The 27,109-nt window shown below is 43.8% G+C and overlaps 1 protein-coding gene across 1 annotated transcript in view; it reads left to right on the top strand.

The window, feature by feature from the left end:
• Window positions 1–11,487, top strand: part of LOC138516040 (uncharacterized) — a 105,302-nt gene extending 93,815 nt beyond the window's left edge. The window contains exon 5 of the mRNA XM_069630847.1: window positions 11,270–11,487. Coding sequence (XP_069486948.1) covers window positions 11,270–11,332 — 63 coding nt within the window. The 3' untranslated portion in view covers window positions 11,333–11,487. The remainder of the gene's footprint in view (window positions 1–11,269) is intronic.
• Window positions 11,488–27,109: the final 15,622 nt, after the last annotated feature.

Genomic DNA, 27,109 nt, shown 5'->3' with positions numbered 1-27,109 from the left:
CTCAGGGTCGGGCAAAATGTAATGATATAGTTGTGTTGGAGGCTAAAGGGGGCCACCCCGGTAGGGTCCCAGGGGATGTCTAGCCTCAGCAGAAGGAACTCGCATTTTGCCCAGTTTATAACATAGCCAGCCATGGGGCCGAAGTGTAGTAATAGTTGGCACAGTCTCCAGAGTACAGTCTTGTAATCACTTATATAAATAAGGAGATCATCCATATAAAGATCCACCCGGTGTTCTTCTGTCTCCCGTTGTATTCTGGTCCATCCCCGCTAGTGGTTCAATAGTAAGAGTGTGTAGGAGGGGGGATAAAGGACATCCCTGTCGTGTACCCGAATTAAGGTCAAAAGGGGTTAGACATAATACCGTTTGTCACTACTGCTGCGGTAGGGCCGGTATAGAGCAGTTTTACTAATTTGATCAATTCTGGTGGGACACCGAAGGTGTTCAGTACTTGAAACATAAAGTTCCATTGGACTTTGTCGAATGCCTTCTCTGCATCTAATATTGGAATTTCCTCATCTGGGTTCTCCCCCCCGCTATGACGTGTAATAGTCAGCGAACATTGTCGGTAGAGTGTCTACCCAAAATAAAAATGGTTTGGTCCCTGTGGATAAGGTAAGGGAGAAGGCCTTTGATGCTTTGGGCTAGGCTTTTCGCTAGGATCTTTGCATCAGCATTGATTAAAGAAATCGGGCGATATGATCCGCAGTACCCAGGGTCGCAGCCTTTCTTGTGGAACACCACTATATTAGGTGAGATCATGGATCGCGGTAGGGAGCCAGCGTTTTTGGCCTCAGCATTTACAGATTCGAGGGAGGGCACTAGACGATCTGCTAATGATTCATAAAAATCGATGGGGAATCCGTCAGGACTAGCAGTCTTACCAGCAGACAGGAACTTGATCGCTCAGAGAATCTCCAAAGCGGTAATTGGAGTGGCCAGGGTTTCTATATGGGTTTCATTCAATTTGGGGAGTTCTATGGTGATTAAGAATTCACACATACACTGTGGGTCTATCGGGGTAGGTTCTGTGTATAGTGCACTGTAGAATTGTGCGAGCCGCTCATTAATAGGTTTGTCCCCCTTTAATAAGTTCCTGTCTCTGTCTCTGATAGAATCGATAATTTGTGCTGCTTGTGGATTGTGCAACGCAAGTGCCATAAAATGAAGGGGTCGATCTTCATCGCAATAATAAGTTTGTGACGAACTAGTGAATGATTTCTGAGCCCGGGAGGAGGAGACCACTGATTGAAGCCCCACCAGTTTAGCATGTGTTTGTGAGTCGTGCCAGCGTTTATGCTCCCTTTCCATGACCAGTATATCGGCCCTCAGTTGTGCTTCCCGTTCCCCCCATGTTTTTAGTTTGTGAGCCCACCTCGATATATATTGCCCTCTAATGTATGCCTTATATGTGTCCCAGCACTTCAATGCAGTGTATTCAGCTGACAAGTTGGTTTGCCAGAAAAAGTCCTTGTCACCCTCCAGATGTTCAAGGAAATCCGAGTATCCCAAAGCACTCAAATTGAGGTGCCATAACAGTCTCTTACGTGAGACATCCGGAAGGTCTAGCCAGAGTAGTACCAGTGAATGGTCCAAGAGGGTGGAGGCCAGTATTTTGCACTGCCTAATTAAGTGGGTGGCATTAGAGGGAAGGAACCAATAATCTAACTTGGAGTAGTTGCTATGTCTGTTGTAGTATAAAGTGGTGTTACTGTGTAATTCGCCAAGCATCTCTGAGTCGGAGCTCCTCCAGTAGAGGTTGTAGGGTGGTGAGTTTCTGTGGGATTGGTTTGCAAGGTCGTGGAGGTGTTTTGGCAGTCTATTGATGGGGCCAAGGCTACGTTAAAGTCTCCACAATCAACATCATAGCGCTCATATATCATGAACATGCAGAAAAGGTATGGGTAAAGAAAGATGGCATGTCGGTTGTGGGCCATATATATTTCAGAGAGTAATGTCTGGTGTCATATGTGGCCTTGCAATAAGACGTATCTGCCTCCTCCATCTACCAGCATGTTAAGGACCCGAAAGGGGACACGCTTATGGGATAGATACTCCCCTCTTCCCCTCTTCCCTTGACATGGGGAGTGTACCGCTGTTCCAACCCAACTCCGACATAGCTTCTCTGACTCAGTTGGATTGAGGTGGGTTTCTTGGAGAAACACTATGTTGGCTTGCATATCACATACATAGTTGAGCATTAATTTTCTCTTTACGCGCTGGCTCAGCCCTTGGATATGGAGGGTGATACATGTAAGGGTGGTCATTTCAATTTGTGGGAGGGGAACACTCCCTCCATGTGTAACTTGGATCTCCCTTCCCCATGTTTTGAGCAATGGGTCAAATGGGATCTTGAAGCACAGTACACACTCGAGCTGTCCCGGCATGAGCCGACAGTTCCACCTGCAGCTATCAGGAACGTCGATGGCCAAGTCTCGGTTCTCTTGAAAGTCTCTTGCCTTTGCAGGCCTAAAAACAAAACAAAAGGTTCCTTCAACAACAAAAAAAGTTTGTTTCCTGGTTTTTTTTATGGTGAGAATTTTCCACCCTGAGTCCCCCTCTTCTGGGCGCTGAGGCTTGTGCCTTCGGTATCTTGGGTGATCGGTTTGCAGCCCTTGGATCTCCCTCTTCTGGCTTTTTAGATCCTATAACAGTTCTTATCAATATCAAGGCCTTTGGGGTTGAGGTTTCCTGGTCCTGCGGGCCTGATCAGCTTCTCAAGAAAAACAACTAACAAACACACATTTATATTCTACATATTTCTCTTGTCATAGATTCACCCCATGGTTCCCCTCTTCTGGGCACTGACCCTCCACAAATTGTACTTTTGGGTGATGATTTCACGCCTGGATCTCCCTCGGCTGGGGTCGGATCCCAAATGACAATCGGAATAGTGTACTTCTCCTTTCTTATAGTGTCTCTTGGAGTCAAGCGCAGTACCACGGTAGCAGGAATTTCCCTCGCTCCCGCTTATCAGCGTCGACACACTCTGTGTACCGTTGACATTTGCTTGCAGCACACTTGGGCTATTGTCTTTGGTCTTACGATTCCCTCTGCAGAGGTTTCGCGGGTCTGCGTCGGAAAGGGCAAGGTCGTATCTCTCCTTGTCAGCCTCTCGATATTTGCCACCTTTCTCCTCCTCTTGAATTGCCGGACCTGGATAGCTGTCTCATCGTGCGGTCTGCCTTGCTCATACTGTGCTCTCTTACTCCACCTTTTATCCCTGTGGGGAAGGGAAAGGGCCGTCAGGTGTGTGTGATTCTGATCAATTGCCTGACTTTGCCAGACCCTTGTATTGGGACATGTCAGGTAGATGGCTCTGGTATTAGTCCGTTCTCTGGTGTGTCATGTGAAAGTGTTCATGCCGGAAAAGGGGGGGGCAGTGGTTATGAATGTCCTATATGGTAGGATGGGGAGAAGGTGTTGAAAGAAGGGGGAAGCCGCGTCTCCCCCGTCGGTGTCCCACTCCCTGAGAAACCCCCATCCAGGTGATCCTCCCTCCCTGGTCCACCCCCAGGAACTGGACCCAATAGCGATGGTCCTGTCCTGGTCACCTGGATGACAGATCCCCGGGGTTTAGCCAGGGAGACACCTTCAGGTTTATCACAGTAGTCAGCACAGAGTTTCTTGTCCCCGGCTTGTGCCCATAGTGGCACCGCAATTTCATATGGAGGATTAAGCCCCAAAACATACCCAAACATTTCAAACCATGAACAAACAGTAGAACACTGGGAACGTAGAATTGTATCCCAATACAAAAATGTGAAAGCCCATAAGTGGGGTTGTTTGGGGGAGGCCTGAGCGTCTCCTCCATTTCCCATGCATACCGAATTCTCTGTCCTCTGGGTATCGGTGGTGTCGAGGACTATCTTCATCCTCCAAACTATCGCACAACACACAAAAAAAAGAGAAAAGAATTAGGTGGGGTAGATGAGCTTCGGGTGACAGATGATGCAGTGAAGCTATAAGCGACATCACGCCTGTAGCAGAAGAGTCAGTGTTCCGTGCCAGTGGGGCTACGTAATAATAGCATCTATATACATGAGTGTGCCTCTTCAGGGTCTCCTTTGCGGGTAATTGTTAGGCAAAGTTTGACTGCAGTACCCTCTGGGAATACTACAAACAACTATGACTACAGGTATAGGGAACCCAACCTTTGGTATAAGCTTGTACTACACAGTTTTGGTAGCTTGTTGAGCAGCCAGGCTTATCTCAAGAGGGGAAATGTGAGCTGTAGTGGAGTTACACAAAGATTCACGGTTACAGCTATTCAAATAAACTGTTACACTCAAGGTTTCTTGCATAAACAATTATTAATTTATTTATCAGTTATAAAGCCGTCTTTAGAAGGGAGCAATATACTAGTAAAATACAAATACACTTCCATACTGTACACTCTTAGGTTCTTAATCAGACAAGACCCTTTTGGGATGGCCCACAGACATAACCTATAGCCACAGGTGACTTCAATGACAAGGTTGCTGGGGACATTAATATCTTACTGTTGGCATTCAGAACACTCTTAAAAAGTTGGTAAAAGGCAAAGGTTATTAGAACACAAGAAATTACAAATATTCATAAGTAGGGCAAATACTTTCAGATAGCAATTAGAAGAGTCATTCAATTCAATAGGCTAAGCCAAAGTCAATAGGCAAAAGTCTTTGTATTGGATGCAGCACTTCAGGTAAGTAAATGGAAAAGTCTTTGCACAAGTTCTTAGGAGTCTTTGATGAAAAGAAGAATCAAATGTAGGGCCACAAGCTGATTAGACTTGTGAGTTGTGGAAGTTACAAGCACTTCTACAGTAAGAGGTAAGTTCTCGTAGACTTATTTTACAGTACCTTGGTAAAGAAGGAAAGATGCAGCTGATGACCTCGGTTCCTGGGCAGCTCTGCAGATTTCACTGTTCCTGGACCTCAGTCGTTGGCACAAGAGAGAGGACATCAGGGGACTGCTACACTGCACTGGGACTGTCAAAACTGGCAACCAGCAAACTTCACTTTCAGTGGCTGTTTCGCATTTCATCTCCTTGCGGTACAGCAAATAGCAATAAGCGCAGTTGCTGCCTGTCAAGGTGGACTGTCCTTGCTTCTGGGGTCCCACACTCTGCTGAGGGGGCTCAGGCTTGGTCGGACCTGCTTCGTGGGAGTCTGGAGGATCTTCCAAAAGCTTTAGGCCAGCTTAAAAGTAACGCACAACTCTGGTGTCCCTCTCCCTGGCTATACGGTTTCCTGTAGCAACTCTGAGGAAATTCAAACATCTCTGAGATGGGTGTCCATGTGGCTTACTTGGGAGTTGATTGGTCCCACCAACTCAAAGGGAGAAGTCGTCCTTGCAGGGGCTTCTCTGTCGATGCGAACTTGGCAAGTAGTCACTGCAGCAGGGCTTCACTGGGCAAACCAACGGTCCAGGAGTTGCAGCAGTCGTCCTCTTCAAGCTCTTCTTCGCTTCCTTTGTCCAGTGGTCCACTCTGCCTTCCAAGACAAAAGACTTGCCTTTTATTCAGTTCTGTCCCATTAATTCCAGCCTAGCTGTCAGTCACCCAGCAGGGTGGCTGTCCTTGCCGGACAGTCAGCCAGCCAATCACCACAGAGTGCATTTGGGTCTCCTAGGAGACTAAGCACAGGGAGTTCCGGGCACCTCCCTCACTTCCTGCCTACCCTAGACACTCGGGCACCAGAGGCAGGTTTCTCTCAGAAACCCAGCCAAAAGCAAAATGAACAAAGAGACCAAACCTGGTTTGGCGCACAGAGAAACTCTCTAGAAGGACCTTCCCACAAAGACCTGGCGAAAAAAGAAGACTGGGGACCATTTTAGCAAAGATGGCTGTACGCCATTTTGAAAAAGATAGCTCCTGCGGTTACTTTAACGGAGCCGCGAACGGTCGCGGTAACTACAAACCAAGGTAGTTCAAAACAAAATCACTGCCCCCAGCCAGTCAAATGAGGAAAGGGTAATATATAATATGCTACATAAGATGCTAGACAAAGGGGATACTAAGTAACCCCTCCAGCACTCTATTGTAAGATAGTGTGTGCTGGGTCTAGTGTGTGCTGGGTCTAGAAAGTTACAATGCTAAGTAAAGTCAATTTCACTTTATTGCTCTGGGAAACAGTAATTGATCCCAGAGAAGGTATTTAAACCTTTGGAAATCTGGAAGACTTCCCTGTTTCACTGCACTGAAGGTGCTTTGTGACACAGTTGTAAAAGATGATGCCTATGGAGTTGGTTAGACTCCATAACTAAAAGTAACATAGTGTATAAAATTACATTTAAAATACATGAGAGAGTGGGAAAAGGGTCTCACTCTCTCCAGGTAAAAAAAACAAGTCCTCAAAATGCAACAAAGTTGATGGGGGTCTCTAAGGTGGAGGGAATGAACACATTTTTGAGAATTATCCCTAACAGTAATGAATGGTGAACCCCTCTGGCCGATGATGTTTTCCAATAGTGTATCTTTCTGATGGATTGTCCTGAAAGCATATGTTAGTGCAGAAGACTGGGTTCAGGTACAGAGTCTTTCAATGCTCATTTTACTGGAGGTTCTTGCTGGCTACCCTAGGCCATTGGAAGTCTGCCCGTTTTCTTCCAGCGTGCCTGTGGTCGATTCCGGCATTGTGGTCAAGGTGGCGACGACATGCGCTCAGGGCAAGGATTACCTGCAATTGGAAAATCCATGGAGACCATTTTCCTTTTCCGCAGGAAGCGCCATACCGCCTCCGGATCTTCGAAGGAGTGCCACTATTTGTCTAGCTGAATGCACCATACGGCCTGGAATTTCCAATAGTATCTGTGCTCTGTACCTTTCAGGGCATCAAAGATCGGGCTAAACTCCATCCTGCGCTTTGAGACCTCGATGGAAAAATCATTGAACAGTCTGATATCAGCCCCGTCCACCCGTATCCTTCCTGCAGCCCTGTATGCCTTCAATATGGATAGTTTGTGTTGAAAGTTGAGGAGCCGCATCGTGATGACCCGTGGGTGTTCCGCCGGGGCGGGTTTGGGAACGGGCGCCCTGTGTACCCATTCTATGATGAGGTTTCATGGGTTTGGATCTGCAGTTTGTCGTGGCAGTTTTCCTGGTCCTCCATCTTTGCACCAAAGTGTTGGACCTCTCTGATTAGGTAATCGATATCCATGGTGGCCGTCTCGACATTATCCTCGAGGGAGCTGATGCGTTGCTCATTTTTGGTTGTCCGGTCAGCCTGTGCGGAGAGTCGTGTGTGAACCTCTTGGAGGTTGCGTTTAATGTCCTGTACAGTATTGTTTGTTTCCTGCGTTCTCTGCCCGATGGCTTTCATCTCCAGGAGGATCGCCTGTAATTGGGTCTGAAGTTGGGCCTCCATCGTGGGCTGTCTCCGGGTAGAACAGTGTAGCGGTGCGTTCAAAGAGTCAGTATTCGTGGTGTCATCTATAGAGGGGTCGGGCGCCTCCCGTATCATTCCAAGTTAGCGCTGATTTGTGGTAGCCCAGGTGGTTGAGATTGCGTTAGGTGATGTTCCCAGTGGGCAGTAACCCCTATGCAACAGTTTCAACATCGAGGGTCTCTTGTCAAGAGTAGGCGAGGTGGTGTATGTGAGGTAGGTACGGTCGCAGGCAAGTACCAACCTCAACAGTTCTCTTATCTGAGTTGTCACCCTCCCGAGGCTGGGGTGTGGGCTCCTCCTTAGGGTCCCTTCTAGCATCAGATCAGTCTGGGGGTGGGGGACAGCATCTAGTAGGCGCCCACTCCGCTAGTGCAGTCGGTGGAGTCTTGTGAGACAGTCTCAGGGGCAGCCTGTAATGGGCACTCGCTTGGTAGAGGTTCGGGGGCAGGCAGCAGTGAGGGCTGACCACAAGAGGGGGCGACGATGGTGTGGCCTAGCGTTAGGTATAGCACATTGTGGATAATACGTGTATATCTGTGTTGAAGGTCCCTCAGGGATCTTGGCCCCTAGGGATGATAGGCCTAGTGAAGGTGGTGGCGTCACAGAACCCTCATGGCCCACAGAGTCATAACACACAGCCGTAATGAAGCGCCTCCCAGGTGGCTCACCTTTGTGCCGGGAAGCGGTTACAATCAGCGCCTCTCCCGCAGCGGTTGAGGGAAAACGCATCTTCTGTGGGATGCTGGTGTGTCAACTCCCCTGAGTGCAGTACCTGGGATAGGTTGTGGCTAAGGCTCCTCTTCTGGTTCGTGTGCTGTGTCGTCGCCGCCACTCTTAAAGTTGCACGCACTGTGAGTGTGTCATCTTGCGCGGGAGGTAATTCATTTGCTTGTTCAGGTTGAGAGTGGTGGATTGGGAGCAATACTGATTAATTGTGCCCCTCTGGCAAGTCGGCCTCTGCGGGTCGTCATCGGGCGGTAATGGGTCTGGAAGTGCTCCCCGCCTTTTAGGGAGCCAGAGCAGGTCACCTCCAGGGAGGCTCCAGTTCTTGCAGCGCACCGGAACAGTCAGCTCGCAGGCTGGTGGGTAGGCCGTTAATTCACTGGATCTTTTTACCGTCTATTTAGGCCATTATTTTCCTGTTTGGCTCTGTTTGGGCGAGTTAATTAATGATGGGGAAGCTCATCTACATCGGAGCTCCATCACTCAGCCACCATCATGCTCGGGTTCTCGAGCTCTCCCTTTACAGTTTTTATAGTTGTCTGGCCAGGGGTACATGTTGAGGAAAATCATGTTGAGGAAAATCATGACTGCCTCCCCAAAATCGGGAGGTCTTGTCACCCTACTCAGAGTTATCAGTTCAGTGGCTTTGCACAGTGGTGAGGGTGTAGGTTGACAGTACTTCCATCAGCTCTGCAAGATAGAGAGAAGGGCCCCTTTGATTGACCTACCTATCCTCTCTACCACAGGAACCAGAACAATGTTCCTGGTCATGAAAACATACAACGGACTAATCAGGCAACCTTCTTTTTGAGATAGCAATCCTGGCCGCCATTTTCCTTTTTTTTTTATAATGAACGGAATCGGTTGTCCACTGGTAATTTACACCTAGCTTAGAGTGCAATATTAAAACAACACTTTTAGGAAAGCTATTGGGTGTGTTCTCTGATTCCATATCCAAAACGAGTCTTATCAATAAATAAGAATAGAATAATACAAATGCCACTGTGACACAATAATAGAAATAGTGCACTTCAAGATCCCAAATGCACAGTTTTATGTGTACACTCTTTGGTCTGCATGAACGATATTCCTGGATCCGGATAAGGCAGGGCCCTATGACCACCTGGGGGTCTTTTCTATTACACCTCACCCCATCACAGGCAACCTGAGGGAACATATGGTTTAATTTAATAACGCTCCATTTATTACATATTGTGGGTCATGGAAGAAATGTGTAAAAACAAAAAACATATGACTAAAGCATTCATATGGCAGTTTTTTTAAGCACAAACCAAATAGTTCACAGACTCCGAAAGTGAGTACTGGTGCATTCTATTTATTTTAAACAGGTAAATGGCATGTAATTGTCATGTAGAACCATTATAAATGTTTTTATTACATCTACAGGGTAACCAGGGTATATACATATTTCCAGCTAAGGTGACATTTTTGCAAGCTAGGTTATGGAGGCTTGTTCTGACACAGAGATTAATCCTGTCTCAGGGAAAGTTAATTTGCAGAAAAAACTCTTGAGCACTGTGTGGTCTACCTGTTTGACTTCTCAGTGAAGACCTGTGCAGCATTTAAATAGCACATTTCAGCAGCAAGTAATCAGATCTCTTTTAGGAGTTCATATAAATCACAAAATTACTTTAGGAGGGCAGAATCTGCTCATTATAGATGGAGCATCATGTGTGCAAGATCTGTTGTAGCGTCTTTTAAGGTGCTTTTGCGCTCTGCCACTCTTGCTGCTGGTAGAGGGTTGTGGTCTTACTTCTAGGAAATCATTATGTCCTTCATTTTCCATTTGTCTTGTGAGTGTGTGGTTCTGAGCTCCTTTGGAGAGTACACTCACTCTATTGGAAGGCATCTACCTGACCTGACCAGTGCTGCATACTTTCAGGTTGCTGGTGTAATCACGGTTTGCAGCACTCTTTCGGAGTACAGGAAGGACACCCCAGCGGGCCCAAAAAAGGGGGACTAAGTCTAAGTTTATGTTGTGTCACACAACTACCTGAATCTTAGAATGGAATATAGCAAACAATATTTTGTCTCATCTAGGGACTCTTTTCTTCATCTCTCTAGGAAGTCAACCTCTCAGTCCACCCCAGTCCGTCTTTACATACCCCGTCTCATTCTAATATCTCTCACCTAGCAACTGACACTGCAAGCTTCTAGCGAGGTCAGAGAACTGGCTTGCCACATAGTGAAGTGTCACCTTAACCTTTATACCGGGCTTACGTAATGTGCTACCCATCACTGTGACTCAGCAAAGCTAAACCACACAAAGTGCTGCTCTGGCCCCCATTTTCAGCATGGCAATTTTTATATTGTCTAAATGAGACAAATACCATGTCATGCCCATAGATGCTCTTATGTTGGCTACATATGCATGAAATGAGGGAAGCTCATTATTGAAAGATCTCCTCTGAGCCAACAGCTGTAAGGCCTGAGAACAGCCAAGCACCTTCTGTTTTCTTGCTTACAGAGGGCCAATTCTGCATTTGAGGACCTAATCACAAGAGTGCATTTCCAAATCCCACGTTTGCCCTTTAACATCAACCTCATACTGAGGTGCTGTGGTAAAAAGCTAAACAAATTCATGTAAACATTTCAAATGCCTGACAAATTAAGTTGCAGTAGCAATAATAGGAAACATTGACTGACCAGATTTTGCTTCAGTTTTACTTCTGGTTCAACGTGCTTCTCCACATCCACGTCCTTGACTGTTGAACTGACGCCTAAACACATTCATGCTAAGGAGCAATGAAGTCAAAGAGGACATTAAGGGCAGGCAATTTGGCAGCAAGGGAACCACAAGCAACCAGGGGAGGAAACCGTGGGGAGCAGGTCAGCCAGTCTCAGGTAGGGTGGGGATTGAAGGGTGTATAGACCTGGGTGTTGGGGAGGAGCCATTACTTCAGCTCTTAGGTTCTGGATGTTTACTGTTTCTGTTGCTTGTTGACATGCAGTTCTCTTCTGTGGTCTGGTCTGTGTCTTCCTCCTGGGCTCCAAGTCATAGTGTATTGTGCGTGTTGCATTTTGTCCGGTTATTGTGCAAGGTAGAGTGTAGGGGTTTGTCATTAATACATTTCTCTTGATGATTCTAGATAATAATCAGAGGATTGAAGCCTGTTGTTGCAAACTTTAAAATTAATGTGTGCTTTTTTCTTTTCCAGATTGACAGAATGACTGGATATGATCCCACGAAACTTGAAACAAAGACGAAAGCACTGAAGTGATCATGCATTTTTTTATTTAAAGTACTTTTATTGAATTTGTTCAGGGCAGTAGAAATGTCCCATCAGCAAGTCGCTAAACACATAAAATAATAAGTATTGAAACTTTTTATATTCCCTAATTTGCTTTCATTTGCAATAAAAGAAATTTGAGTGAATGTATCAGTGTATGCGTTTTATTTATTCTGAAATATAAATTAATATTGTCTTGTTTTACTTTCACCTATCAGATCACATAAATCAAATTACATCAGAGTTGCAAATATGTAATCCCTTAACATTACCCACTTGTAGCAGGCTTCTTGTCACTTCGGCGGATCTACATCTATTTTGTATAGTTGCAGTTCTGACGTTCTCCTTCATCACTCTAACAAAACATTTTTGATTTTATTTTTTACTAACTGCAAATCTAGAAGTGGCCTTTCAGTTTATAACTTACAAAGTGCTATTACATCTTCAGTCCCCTTTTATCCCAGCAGCGTAAGGTACCATAAAACATACCAAAGCAGAAAAATAAATGCCATGTCACATATGTAGATCTGCAATGTCTCCTAAGCCACTAGGCCTTCCCTTTTCCGTGACCGTCTTCCACCTGATGGGATGAAAACATATGTCACGGCTCTGCGTTTCCCCCATAGTGTATAGACTAACCAAGTACAGCAGTATGTTTTGGCATGGCTGGATCTCACAATGACCAACTGAGGATAGCGAACTCCCTAGTCAAATACAGCACCTTGGGTGCAGAAGGCTCCCTTGACAGACTACTGTCTCCTAACTTTGCAGAACCTTCGGGTGGTGAACATTGTTTGGGGAAAAGTGTTCTTTGAGGTTCCTGTCGTGATGGCTCCAAGACGGCACAGACTAGGGAATGGGAAGGTAGGTCACTTGTGTATAAGATTTACACAAGAGTGCACATACGAGGGAAAGCTGAAGCACTGTGAAAAGAAATAGGCAAGATGGATTAAGAGGAGAAACCTAGAGACATTTATGGCAGCCTTTTTTCAATATCCAATTGCTGTTATTGGAAATCAAAGTGTAAGATAAAAGCATACAATGATCTAAAAATATCTTTTTTATTTATTTTCAGTTTTACAACATTCTATTTTTACAGAAATTAAAGTAAAATAAATTATACATCTTTAAAATCCACCAGGAGAGCACCGTGTATGCCCTGGCACATATGAATTTCAAATTCTGAAACAGTGCTTTGATTTAAAATCGTTTACAATTTCTTTTGTAACTCAGATGGTTTATCCAATGGAGCCACTCTCACTTTGTCATGCTGCCATGTACACACATCAAAATCACCTGTTATAATCATACCTCTACAAGTAAACACAGAAGCTTGTAATTCTAAAAAAAGAGCATACCTTTTGTGTTTTTCTAGAGCAGCACTGTAGGAGGTTTTAATCAGCTATATATAGTTTGGTCGAATTTTCCACCCACCCCAAATCGGACAATATTTATTTATTAAACAAAGTTCTTTTTATATACCTGGGATACGCCAGTTGTACAGTATCGATTCCCACTGCCCTCCTCTCCTTTCACGATAAGAAACACGTAGGGTTGCACAGAAGGTCTATTTATTAAAAACTAGAATGAATCAAACCAATTTAAAAAATATACATTTTTACATTCCCAATGAAATCACAAAGTCAATGGTACTGCAATAATAATGACCAAATACTGGCAAAAATAATTTGTCACTGGTACATTTAAGTTGAATGTAGACTTTTTAAAGCACACACATCACCATACGTACATTTGATTTACCCTGAGTGCGCATTCACTATGTATTAAAAAGTGAATGAGGATACAGGTCAAAGCTTTCATTTTCTTGAAGACAAATCACAACACCCTAAATCTCTTTACTTCTCATTTACTGAATACTAACACCCACTCCTTAATCAATAGACATGTCTGTATTTCGAACATCAGTCTAGAAATCTCAATTTAAAGACAAAACTACTTGACATTCCTGCCTGTAAATCGCTTACAAAAACTTAATGTATATTTAACATGTGTGTTATCTATATTCTCGTCAATGGTCTTTCTATTACTTTACTGTGTAAATGGTGTACATTTGTCATTTTTCAATGGGCAATTTAAAGTGGCAAAGACAAGTAGCAGTTAACAGCCCTCTCCCTTTTTCCTTGAGTGGTTCAGCGCTAGGAAAAGGACCCTGATCATTGATATAACAAGGGAATTACTTCAATTACATTATCTTCTTAGGCATGCACAAAGTGAGATATTATATGGCTCCCATTCCGAACTTGGCCTTTACTCAGAAAAGGAGTCTGGGATCTCCTCATATACATGCCATGTGGGTCTATTTGATCAAATCCAAACTGTTCAGAAGCACTCACACTTCTAAAATATCTACTAATTTCCCAGGATGTACAGTGAAATGATATGCCCTTACGCCTTCTTTTAGTATTTTCACAAATAAGAGTGGCTGGAATTATATATATATTCCCTTTAGAGCATACCTCCCCATAGAATTATATTTCCCCTTGACAGTATACTTACATAGGAGTTTCTTTTTGGTTATCTCACAGATAGGTGGGTTTCATCTGAAGGACAGGTTTAATTCCCTCCTTCAAGAAAAAGGTGGGCATCATTCAGCAAGATGGGTCAGCTCCCCTCCACACTTGGTTTATTTCCATCTGTATTGAACCTGTCTGTCCTTTTTTTATTTCCACTGAGGAAGACATGGGGTTAAATTTCATGTGAGTCTCTCTTACAGGGGTCTAGCAGTAATTCAAATTGTGTCCAAAGGAAAAAGGAATTTCTATATTCCATCCTATCAGTTCTTCTTTCTTTCTCCATCTACCAGTCAGTCCATCCCAGTCAGTGTGTGTGTGTGTGAGTCCCCTTCAATCTATGGGGGTCATTACGACCCAGGCGCTAATTGCGCCAACTTTACCACCATGATGTAAACTATGTTTACACCATGGTGGATGGCGGATTTACCGCCCCATTCCAAGGTGAGTGGGGCGGTAAATCCCCATTTCCCATTTTCCCTTCCCCATTCCCATTTTTGCCCCATAGGGCATAATGGGAGTGGGGAAGGCGCTAATTACGCCACCGTAAATTACGGTGGCGTAATTAGCATCATGGCAGGTTAGCGCCATGGATTTTAACGGCTGCTAAGAGCAGCCGTTAAAATCAGAATAGGCGTTAAGGGTTGACGACGGCGTTAACCCTTAACGCCTGGGTCGTAATGAGGCCCTATGTGTTTGAACTATTATATATTAGAAATCACTCCCTTTAGAGGTGCATCGTTTCTCTGTGTTGATTCATCAGGCATTACGATTGGGCAGTTTTCTAAAAGTAATATCGTACTAAACCATCCCCTTCATACTCCTTGGCCATATTAATGAAGGGGGCAGTTTAATGTGAGTTACTTCTAAACCCAGTTCCCCTGCCATTTAATGTGATGTGCTCTGAAGATTATTACGCTAAACAATTGTGATTTTCTAAAACATCATGTTCCTCACATGTCAATCAAACAACTTATTCGGTATACAACCTTAAAGTACAGAAAAATAATACACTTAAAAAAATTCTTTCATTATAGTTACAACAGAAGCAAAAGATTTTAAAAGCCCATGACAAATTTAACTTCAGTAGAATCTAAACAACACACAATATACAGACAATATAGAATAAAATACTATATAGCATTATATAAAAAGCAAAATAAAAATTGCATAATTGGGCAAGATGCATAACAGCAAGGAAAGCATTGCTCGCAGCTTCGCCCAAAGACAATTACTAGATCATGCGAAAGGTGGGAACCTTGGCATAGACACAATTTAGTTTTGCACATCAACCTATTCCACACCTATAGCACTTTTCCTCAATATCCACGCTCTATGAACGTAATGTGTAGTTGCAAAGACAACATGCGATTCCAGACAAAAAGTCCAAAATGTTCATGGCTTCATTGGTTGTGTGAACCTCAGCAAGTCTGATAATCAGTCTTAAATAACATCTTTTCAGATTAATGGTTGTAGAACATACCAGAAAGAAATGAGTGACAGTTTCACTCTCTGCCCCATACAGCGGGCATTCGCCATTACACATGTTGTTCCAAGATCTTGTAAAAACCTGAGGCAAATAAACAGTGACCTTGCAAATGCTGGCACAGTTGTGTCTAGGTAATTTTGCAAAACCGGGTTTGGTTATTTGACATAAATTAGCTGGTCCTAGTTTCAGTCTGCTACCTTTTTTGAAATATTTGCAAAAACTTGGGGTGAAACACGTGTATGAGGTTTCTGTTGGTACTCTTGTTCAGAGAGGAATTGCCATAGCATTTGGGTGCTGGACTACCCATGTGGGCGGGACAAAGACTGATATGCAAAAGTATATTTCCCATCTGTGAAAGGTACAGTGAGCAAAAAGCGTGTGCTGCAAACTCTCATCTCAGAACAGGTTATCATGCCATGTTCTTTCTGGAGAGGAGCGCCTCCTACCTTTTTTGAAATATTTGCAAGGAACTTGGGGTGGTCACCCTGAGTTACCTGGGGGCAACCAGACGTGGACTCCCTGCTCACTGTGCTCAGAGAGGCACAGCTTCACCTTACTGATGAGGCCCAACAAGACAGAAACTCTTGTATGGGGTTGCTCTTGGTACTCTTGTTCAGAGAGGAATTGCCATAGCATTTCGGTGCTGGACTGCCCATCTGGGCGGGACAAAGACTGATATGGAAATGGATATTTCCCATCTGTGAAAGGTACAGTGAGCAAAAAGCGTGTGCTGCAAGCTCTCTCATCTCAGAACAGGTTATCATGCCATGTTCAGAACAGTTTATCGTGCCATGTTCTTTCTGGAGAGGATTGCCTGCTACCTTTTTTGAAACTAGTTTTAGTCTTGCCACCTTCTCTATCAATCATTGATTTTGGATATTTGCCTTTTTCTTTACATTTATAAGCACCTGACAGTCTAGAATTTGGGGATTTTCCCAAACAGCATGCTCCTCCAGTACGGTGAGGGAATTTTTTTTACAAAGGAGATCCATTTTAGACTCCTTCCGCCCTTCAGGGACATGCGATGCAACAATGCCTCACAGTATTTTGCCAGGCCTTCAGTACGCCATAAACTGATCCAGTATAAGACTGGTCTCAGGGCAACTATCTCCCGTAGCAGGGATAATCCAAGCTCAAGATAAACTAGTGTATTGGGTGAGCTCTGAGGGAGTATTAGCAATTGTTTTAAGAACTTATGTTCTGAGATTTCAAGTATGCCAGTGTTCTCACAATCCCAGATTTCTGAACCATAGATAGATGTCAGGACTGATGGTTTTCTGTATAGATCCAAGGCTGGAGAGATTGTGCCACTGCCCTATTTTAAAAAAATGACTTGTTTGTCCCACTGTATTTTCCAGAGTGATATTTGCTATTGTGATCTGCGCAGACAAGCCCCCGTTCTCTTGGAATCTGAGACCCAAGTAATCAAAATATTGTACCTGTTCTGCGATTATTCCACCAACTTTTATTTGCAACGGCCAATATGTAGAATATCGAGGCCTGAAGACCATCACCTTGCTCTTTTCGGCATTTAATTTAAGGTGCAATTCAGCACATTTACTCTGAAAGATACTCGGTGAGGCCCTCACGCCTTGCCGGAAGGTGGAAAGGATGACTGCGTCATCAAAATAAAATAAAGCTGGATAGTTTTCAGATCTCCTCATTGGCCAATCCAGAGACCCCTTCATTAGTGCCTCAATAATCTGCTGAACATAGATGCTAAAGAGCAGACGTGCCAGCATGCAAAACTGCCTCACGCCAATCTTCACATCAAATGCAGTTGTTACTTCTCCTCATAAACCAAACCGGACTATGGCCTGGTTCTCAGAGTAAAGCAGCTCTATGATCCAAACCAGCTCTAGTGGGGCATTCCTATATAATAGTATTTGCCATTGTATGTTCCTTGACACAGCGTCGAACACTGTTCTGAAGTCGAGGAATACTGTGTACAGCTTCATTTCCTTAAGCACAGTGTATTTCTGAGCTACAGCGAGAGCATAAAACATTGATTGACTGTCCCCCTGTTCTTACTAAACCCGGCATGAAGAACACTAATTATGTTGTTAGAATCGGCCACTCTTGCAGGCAGTTCCGGATCACCTTCCCGAAGATTTTGCCAGCACTCTCCAACAGTGAAATGGGGCGAAAATTAGCTGAAAGGTCCCTGTTGCCTTGTTTATATATAGGCTCAGTTATTGCTTTTTCCCCAGGAGGATTGCATTTTCCCAGAGAGTTATATAGCGTTAAAAAATGTACACAAGACAGGCACCCGGACACCCTTCTCCTCTCTCTTCCTTACATAAATCAATTGGGACGAGGTCTGAGCCAGCTGCCTTCCCACACTTTTGCGACCCTAAGGCCATCCCCACCCCTTGTGTGGTGAAAACTAGGTTCAACCTTTATGACTCTACCACCTGATAAGTCTTCTTCGAGGCTGGTATATAACTTAGAAAAGTGGGTCCACCAAGACTCACTTGGGACACAACAATGTAGCATCTGATCCCCAATTAATTCAGAGTTGGAAATCAACTTCCAAAAAATGACAGTATCCCCATCTTCAAGTGCAGAGGAAAAGAGTTAACCAATGGTTTTGAGGGTATTCTCTCTTTTTAGATGATATGAGCTTTTTATACTCAAACCTAGCTAATCTAAGGTTAACGTTATCCACCTTAGGCCCCTCTCTAACACAGTCCTCTATTTTTTCTTTTGCCACTCTGCCATCGCCATCATACCAGCTATTTTTTGGTGCTGCCCTTTTCTTTATAATACCGATTTTGGATGAGATATAGGTGATCAAATTCCAATACAAACATTCAAACTCTTGGACGATCTCCATAGTGGAGCTCCCATCTCCACATATAATGCCCAGTTTGCCCAAATTGTGACATATATGGCTGGTTTTACTGAATCATCGATGATTTTGGCCCATTTACTGAAATTATTTGTGGGTGCGATACTGGCAAAGCCCCTGCCCCGGCAGTCAGTGTCCCTATAATTCTTAGGCTCAGGAGGTTGAGGTAACTTTCCAACCTCTACACAACTTCACAGCTGCTCACCCTTGCCAAGTCTTTACCAGAAATCAATATGTAATCTATATTAGACACACTGTTGTTGCCTTTCAATGTAAATTTCACCCCCAATCCTTCCCCATGATGGTCATTACAGGCCTTTAAAGTAAGGCTGAAAAATATCCAGGCAGTATCGATGACAATCCTTCCAGTTCCCTGATTGGTTCAAACTGGAGGTTGATATCGCCAACAACTATTGTTTAATGCATGTGTGTATTTTGCTTGTCCTGAAGGGAAACCAATTCTGGCAGTCTCTCTAATGTCACCATCCCCCGTGGACCAGAGGACCTGTTGTAAATATTATACAACAATACTTCACCATTGCTCGTTTGGATAGATAAATACTGTAGGTCAGGCGTGTGGGTCAGACACTCTTTCACTTCCCAGCCAAAATTAAGATCAATCCAGATCAAGAGCCCCCCACTTGGCCGACCTTTAAGCCCTTTCACAGCCGGCAAAGCAAACGTTTGATACCCGTGGAACTAGATTTTATCAACAGCCCATGTTTCCTGGAGTGCAACCACCTGGTGACTTCTAATGAAGGCATTCAATTCACCCCTGCTATATTTCATGATGCAAGACTGTATCCCAAAGATGCGACTGCGCTACCTAGGTCTTGGACCAGTCAGTCGACCTCTTCAAGGTTACTCTGGGGCCGACTATGCACCCGCTCCATTCTAAATATCTCAACGACCCGCCACCTTGCTACCAGGGTACCTGTACCATCACCAGCTGGTGAATGTGCAATGGGCGCTGTGAGGAACCTAAGGGCGTCCTCACTTCTTTTCCCCCGGTATCCTCTTCTCAGATGGCCAGGGAATGGCCATCGCTTTTGGATCCCGACCCTGGGGGTGGATATGCGAGGGGGGGTCACCTAGATGGAGGAGACTTTGGAAGTGGGGAGAGGACGTCCTTAAGTGAGACATGGTATCTCCATTTCCCTTTCACCATGAACCCTCCATCCTGCAAGCCTTCTTAGGCTTTTGTCAGCCCTTTCCTTGTGATCCCCCTAAAATATTTCCCAAGTGGCATCAGTACGGTACTGGGACATAGAAGAGGATGACTAGACCAACACATCCTCATTTAGAAAAGATTAACACCTATCATCCCCAGCCAAGTACTGGGATGAGGGGGAGGACAACAAGAGTCAAGCAGGAGTAACGCTTTGCTGGTGAACATTCTAGTCCTTTTTGTAATGCAAATAGAGGCGAGAGCTTTAAAAATGGGAAGCCGGAAACACATTGAGGCAAAAGCAAAGTCAGCTGTGGCAGCATAGTCAGCTGCGGGAACACAGTCAGCTGTGTGCAGGGACACCACTCCCGTGTGGCAGGAGTAGCGCTCAAGACCCGTGAAGCAGTGCAGAGTGTATGCAGCAGAAAGCAAAGGCATACAAAGCTGGAGGTCAGTGGTAAACTGTGAGAAGGAGGCCGGCAGGACCGAGGGAAGCGGTCGTGAGTATCCAGCTTCGCGATGGAATATCTGCCTGGGTGTGTGTGAGCTACAAGAAGACCGCTGGGAGAAGACGCAAGTGACCGCACAGAGAAACAGGAACCCGTGGCGGCGGAAGACCTCGCAAGGAGCCGTAAAACCAACCAGTGAGTGCAACGAGGAAAGGGGGAATACTGGGCTGGCAGACGGTGATATAAATAAAGCAAAGCAAGGTATTTTGAATATCAAATGTACTGGAAGCAAGTTGGGAACACTCTTGCATATTGAGAGGAGTGAAAGAAAGAGTATGAACCTTATTGAGAGGAAAGTTTTGAACTGCATTGAAATAATGAACTGCATTTACTGAAACCAGTGCAAACAAAGCCAAGAGAGCACAAAGAGTTGTATGCAGGATATGAGAAACCCTCATAAGAAAATAAGCATTGGCAAGAGCCACAAAAACATAAGAAGGTGTAACAAATACAAGGTGATTAAACAAGACACAATACAGTGTCAGGAAAGTGTGACACATGACACTGAGGCAAACCTCACTGCTGAGGAGAAGCACTGGACTGGTATTAAAGAAAAGGTGGTCAAGGAAGGATACCAGTTGTGTGACCTGTAATAGGTGGACTGTGTGGTCCAACTATCGCGCCTAGACCAGGGGCCCTTGAATGAAAAAGCCACTGAAAACACCTATAAGGAAGCTTGTGTTGTGCAAAGTCCTGGTTGTGATATTAAATTCAAGTGTTTGTTTGAAAGCTGGACGATTTTAACTCTTTTTGTTTAGAAGCTGGAAGATTTGAACTATTGGGGAAAGGAGCCCCTGTGTTTGATGCGCTACGTTGAACTGAGAGAAGGGGAGCTGATTACAAGCCAAAGAGCTAGAAGAATCTCTGAACATTACTTTGAACATTATTCCTTTCTGATGCTGACATAGGACCTTAAATCAATTCCCAGAATCCTCTCCACCAAATCCCAAGATTTCAAAAACACCTGTATATGATCCAGTTTGGAGTTAGGGGATGGTGACCTAACGCACCCAACTCAATATCTTCCCTGATGATCGAAAGACATCTATTGAAGTGTCTAAGCCAATGCATGCATTTGTTGACTAATTCATCAGAATCCTCATATGAGTTGCCATGAAGGCGGGGGACATTAGCCATTATTACAGAGTGGCATCCCTGTGCACTGTCACCTGGGCGGAGTACACTTTTATTCACACAATTCCTTTCACCATGCCCAGAGGTTTCAATAGTATAAGGTTTAGACCAGAAAGTGGCACAGGGAATCTAGTTGGTGGCTCCCTATATGACATTCTGATTCTCTGTGTGAGTCTTGCAGCGGGGGGGCCCCTCACCCCGTTGTTTCCTATGCGATCTTTGAAGAAGGTTTTATTTCCATTCATACTGGTAATTGTCTTTTCAAGGGTCCTGCAGATTGTGTTAATACTGCCCAATGGTGTTGTTGTGTTCGTTGTGTTCTTTTGTGCAGGGATACCCATGTCAACTAAAGCCCCCTTTCCTAAAGTGTCTTTATTCCACCCACTCATTCTTTCAGGCAACCCTATTTTTCCAGTTACTAGAGATTTTATCTCTGAAAGTGCAGTTTCGACCTTCGCATTAATGGAGCAAGTGTATCCAAGCCATTCATCACAAGGACTGAATGGAATGGGAAGATGAGCAGTCTGGCAACCACCATTTCTCGTTGAGTCAGTGCTTTTTGGAATTTGCTTTTTAATCACCCTCCTTATACTGGGGTCTGGGTTCTTTTTCTTTTTCCTCTCTTTTCTAATGCCATTCCCTTTGTCATTAATGACACGACACAGCTTCGAGAGTGGATCGTATCTATTTGATAATGGGACTGGGCGAGGAGCCTGCAAAGATACACATAACTCTTTCCCCTGATTTCTTTGCTCATCTCACTTGGTGGTGACCTTTTCCGCTGCCACCTCTTCCCTCACAGCGTCCACTTTATCATCTCTGATGTTTGGGTTCTCCTTATGCAGATACATCTAGAGGATATTTGGAATGATGTTCCCAACCTCAACACCAACCGCAATTCTTTTTGGGGGGGAGAACATCATTTATCCCCTCTCTTGTCCTGGCTTTGAGCTAACTGTGAATGTTGCTAATTGATTTTCAGTCTGTTCACACATACTAGAATGTGCAAGGCTTTTAGTCCGCAGTGGTATGGGGTCACGTGGGGCAACTGAGAGATCATGATCATCAACAGTGAGTACACAGTTAGAGGCCCAATTTCTTTTTGGGGCCAGTTTATCCACCGTTAACACCCCATCTATTGGGGATCTTTGATTGATGACGTTGCTACTATCTATATCAGAAAGCAACCCTTTTATTTCAGTGATAAGAGTGTTTACTTTGTTGATAGGCTTAAACATTCTTGATATTTTCCTCTGTCTATCCTCAGGGGAACTCACTTATTCAGTCTTTCTCTTAGCCATTTTAAGTTTAGGGTCACTGGTCCCCACCCTCCCTCCTAATGCTTACAATCAGAAGGAAAAACATAACACATCTTAACACTGTGCGCAGAGATCCTCTGTGCTTATGGGTGTTTAATCACACAGGTTCAGACCAGCTATGGTCTGCTATGGCCACCAAAAGGAGAGGCAGGCCCTAGAAAGAGCTAAATGCCTAATGTTCTTGTGAACAAGTCCCCAGTAACCTGCTGGAATACCCACAAGGGATTGCGTACAAGTTGAGCCTATAGGTTAACCAAATGGAGACTTTAAAGTGTGAATGTGCAAGATACAATTTAAATACAAATAGATACCATTTCTAATACAAATTAATATAAAACAATTACGATAAAAATTACTATCACATTAATTTTAAAACATTTGAAGGTTGTGACACTTATAATTAAAACTTGTTAAGAACCTCAGAAGAATGTCGCACGATATTTAAATGGTAATAAAAGCTGCATCCAAAGTTAATTTCCAAGTTAATTTCTCAAGTCAACTGAAATCACCTTGGGTTGTAGTCAAAGGGTGACAATTCGGGCGGGTTCCAGGTACTGCACTAATTCAAGCACAGGGTGAGGCACGCCCGACAGCTTGGGGGGCCGCCAGAGTCCACCTCCTCACCCGCACCCTGTTGCTTTCTCTGCAGCAAGGTCCACTCATGGAATAACTGTGTTAATAAGCAATGCAAACAACACAGCTGGGCAGATTCTCAGACTGTTTTAAGGCTTCACATCTGGGTTCACTCACAAATTTGGCAGAAGCCCTTGTTGTCACAAAGTCCAAAAGTCTTGCACACAAATGAACCGAGGTCAGCTCCCATTAAGCTCCCTCCTTGTTGTGCGATGGTCACAGGTACCAAACAAACAGCGCATGCAAGGCAGTTTATGTCAAATCACTGAAAAAGGAAGGGAGTGGGCCATGCCAAAAAGAACTTCTGGACTTACACTGTGTCACCAGAACCTCTGAAGTCTCCGGTGTCCTCTGCCTTCACTTAGCTTGGATGCAGCATCAGTGAAGGAACTGGCAACCCCCCCCTGCTAGCCTCAACCACCCTGCAGCCTTTTCTGCTGCCGTCTTCGCCCTTGCGAGCGGTATCATAGAATTGTATGCGCTAGTGCGTGGGGCAGGCAGTAAAATAGCAAATGGAGCTTGGAGTAGCTCTCCCCTTTCCCACAGCGGGTCGCTTACACCCATGCCCTTTTCCCCCATGGGCTTCGCCCCGTGAGGGGTATCAACAGATTTTATGCACTGGTGGGCGGGTCAGGCTGTAAAACTGCAAACAGAGCTTGGAGCGGCTCTCCTCTTCCTCACAGCGGGTCGCTGACATCCGCGCCATTTTCCCCAAAAGGCTTCGCCCTCGCCAGAGATATCACAGGATTGTATGTGCAGTTGGGCAGGGCAGGCGGTAAAACGGAAAACGTAGCCTGGAGCAGCTCTCCCCTTCCGCACAGCGGGTCGCTGACGCCCGTGCCCTTTTCCGATGTGATCAAGTTACTAATTAGCTGGACAGATTGCTCTCACTCAGGAAAATCAAATGACGCAATTTTCATCTTGGGACGACATATGATGTTTGTGTGACAGATCTGTGTTTTTCATTCTCTTATACTTTCACAAAAGGATTTTATTCCCATCTCAGAATATGCGCCTAGTCGGCACATAGGTTAGGATGTATGAATCACTGATGTGCATGCAACTTGTCTGCACAAAAATATCTACATTCGCCTAATTTTCATAATTAAACAAATATCAAAAAAATATTGTTTTACTTTCAGCTGATACTTTTTTTTTAATTTTTCAGGGTGAACAACTAAGTTGGTACAACATTTCTATCAGAAAATAGTCCAGAAAATGTGATCCCATATATAACCATTTAAAGATGCATTTTATTTGCTTATTTCCTGACCTGGCAGCAAACCATTTGTTGATGTCCTTTGAGGCTCAGAGCTGGACCATTTCTGACTGCTGCGAGGGTTATTCGTCATAGTAAATGTTAGGTTGAAGCTAGGTCCGCTCTCAATAAATACTGTAATAATAAAAGGTCTTTGAAGCTCAGTTGCTTAGAGTGATTCCACCATCTGGCTGTCACTAATGCCAGACATCAGGTCTCTGCAAGCATGAATGGCATTCCCCACTGTTTGACAAAAGTTACTGATTACTTGAGGCAAGTCCACTGTGTGCCTGAGTCTCAAAATATATTCTTTGTATTTTTAGGGAATTGATAGTTAGACCAGTGGCATGAGTAGCATTTGTTTTCCTTGCAAGGCCAGTTACCAGAATAAAGAGTCTGTGTTTCCAGACAGTGCCATCAAAGCCTGGGTTTCATTTGCTTGGTAAAACCTTCCCTCCCAGCTCTGTGGCTGGAGTCAGATAAAATATAATTTTGCTTTCTAGCTATTGTTGCTGTTTCAATCACAAATGTAACAGTTAAAGTAATGTTTTTCTCCACCTTTAAATATTCCAATGGGTTTGTTAAAAAGTAAAAAATTATAGCATCTTTGCAATCAACCTCCTGTCAAAAATGTACACTTCAAGTCTCTGTTTCATTTAGCAGTGCTAATTCTCAGTACTGCAAAGAAGAAAGCAGTTATTTTCATCTCAGATTGACTGTCTCCATTTAATACAGATTGCTGTATTCTTCCGTGTAACTGAAAATAACTAGTTTTGTGGCTCGTCTTTTACCATGGACCAATACACATTTTTTGTAGAAGGGCTTGTGACATCACAATTTTTCCTCAAATGTTTCTTTCAAATGATGTACGTGGTATGCAGTCCAAACATTTAGACTTTTGCTTTGCATCCTTTCCTTTTTTTTATAAATTTCCCTACATATTCCCCTAACCCCTTTGCTCTTGCTCCTTGTGGCAGAAAAAGGGGGAGGACAAGCTAATTGTTTAGCTGGGTTCTTTCTGGATGGCTATGGATGTGTCATTCTTCCATCGTATCTTCTTTCTGTTTAGGGAATGATTGAGTTTTCTTTTAGTGGGCCTTCCCCCTCTCCCAATTTTCCTTGGGAGGATCCATCCCTTGAACTATTTCTCTGGTTATTTCACTAATGAGAGGGATAGAAAGGCTGGTTTAGTAACATATACAGACAAAGATTTCAAGAAAAAGTGACATCCTATTGAGATTTCTTTTACATTCAATTCTTATAATGGGGATATTTGCATCCAGTCATTCTCTGGCACCCTCATTTTGTTACTTGCCAAATAATTTTCCTTTTTACTCCTTTCTTTTTCTGTTCTCCAGATTTCATTCTTCAGAATTGTCAACCTTGACTTTGGATGTCTTCTCAATCATTGTCAAAGCTGGTTGAGGGCAACAGCTTTTCAATTTATAGAAAATTGAACTATTTTCTTCAATCAGATCGCCTTTTGGAATGTGAATATTATAGGTGACAGGAAAGATTTCCGAATCGCCTCGCTAAGATGGTGAAAAAACCTTTTTACCCTTGGCTTGATTCCTTTAAACCTTATAGAGATAAATCTGTCACCTACCTCGTACTCCCTTTTTGTTGTTTTCAGGTAATTATATGTCTTCATCCCTTCAGCAGACCTCTCTAGATTGTGTTGGGCATATGCAAAAGAATGTTGTAGCTGTCTTCTGAGATTCTCTATGTAATCATGCGTAGTTGAGACCTTTATCAACATCTAATCCTGAGTTCCGTAAAGCTAGTTTTGAGGTAATACCAATTGTTCATCCTGTAATTAATTCAAATGGAGACACTTGGTGGCAGAGGGTTTAGATCTGAGGGCCATCAGGACAAGCGACAACCGACAATGTGAAGTCCCAGCTTCATCCGGAACCAACAACCAACTTCAAGATACTCACAATTGTTTTGTTGTAACTCTCCAAACCCTCTTTGATGCTAGTCAGTAGGTGATGTTGAGTTTTCTTTTCACTTGTAAGATTTGCCACATCTTAGTCATCACCTCACTGGTAAAATGACTACCTCTGTCAGACACAATCCTTTGCGGAAGACCGAAATGAGAAAATATTTGGTTGATCATCAAAGTGGCTGCTGTCTCTGCCTTACAATTTGGGGCAGGAAGACACTCAATCCACTTTGTGATGGGGCATGTCACTGTGGACATGTCTTTTAGTTTTCTCTGGAAGAACAAGTTAGTGGTCCAATGAAGTTTACTTGCATATCAGACTATGGTAATATTATTTCTCTTTTCTGTAGAGGAGGTCTGTGTGTGAGAGAAATTGAGCACACACAAGACACCCTTTAAATATGTATTGAGATCCTGGCCGATATGTGGCCAAAAAGAGACTTTTCACAGTATTTATATTATCTTTTTAAATCCCCTATAGTGGTATCATGAGCATGCATTAACATCAGACTTCGGAATGAGGTAGGTAGCCTCTACTGACCATACCCAGATAGGGGTATCTCACCAACAGTCCATCTTGCAACTTAAATATCTTCTGAAATTTCATCAGAACACAGAGTTCTTTTCCTTGATAATATGGTTATGTCAGAGGGAAACTGATTGGGTCTTATAAATAATGATTGAATTTCAAAATAATGGGATCCTCCTTTTTAGCAAATTCACATCAGCATCAGGAGCATCTCTACTCCATTGAGCAGTTCAGTGGCAATAGTAGTGTGTGATCTGGTTACGGCTGTGACCTGGATTTCCCCCAGGAGGTGTTCTATATCTATGAATTCCCCCTGTAGAGCTACTGTTTTGGCCAAGTGATTAGCCAAATCATTTCCATTTTTATCAGCACCTTTTCTTATTGGAATGACCTTTGTTCTGT

The sequence above is a fragment of the Ambystoma mexicanum genome, chromosome 6q (assembly GCF_040938575.1).
Source record: "Ambystoma mexicanum isolate Mex_15411 chromosome 6q, UKY_AmexF1_1, whole genome shotgun sequence".
NCBI classification, from domain to species: Eukaryota; Metazoa; Chordata; class Amphibia; order Caudata; family Ambystomatidae; genus Ambystoma; species Ambystoma mexicanum.
Note: the sequence above shows the minus strand (reverse complement) of the source record. Positions and strands in the feature narration are given on the sequence as shown.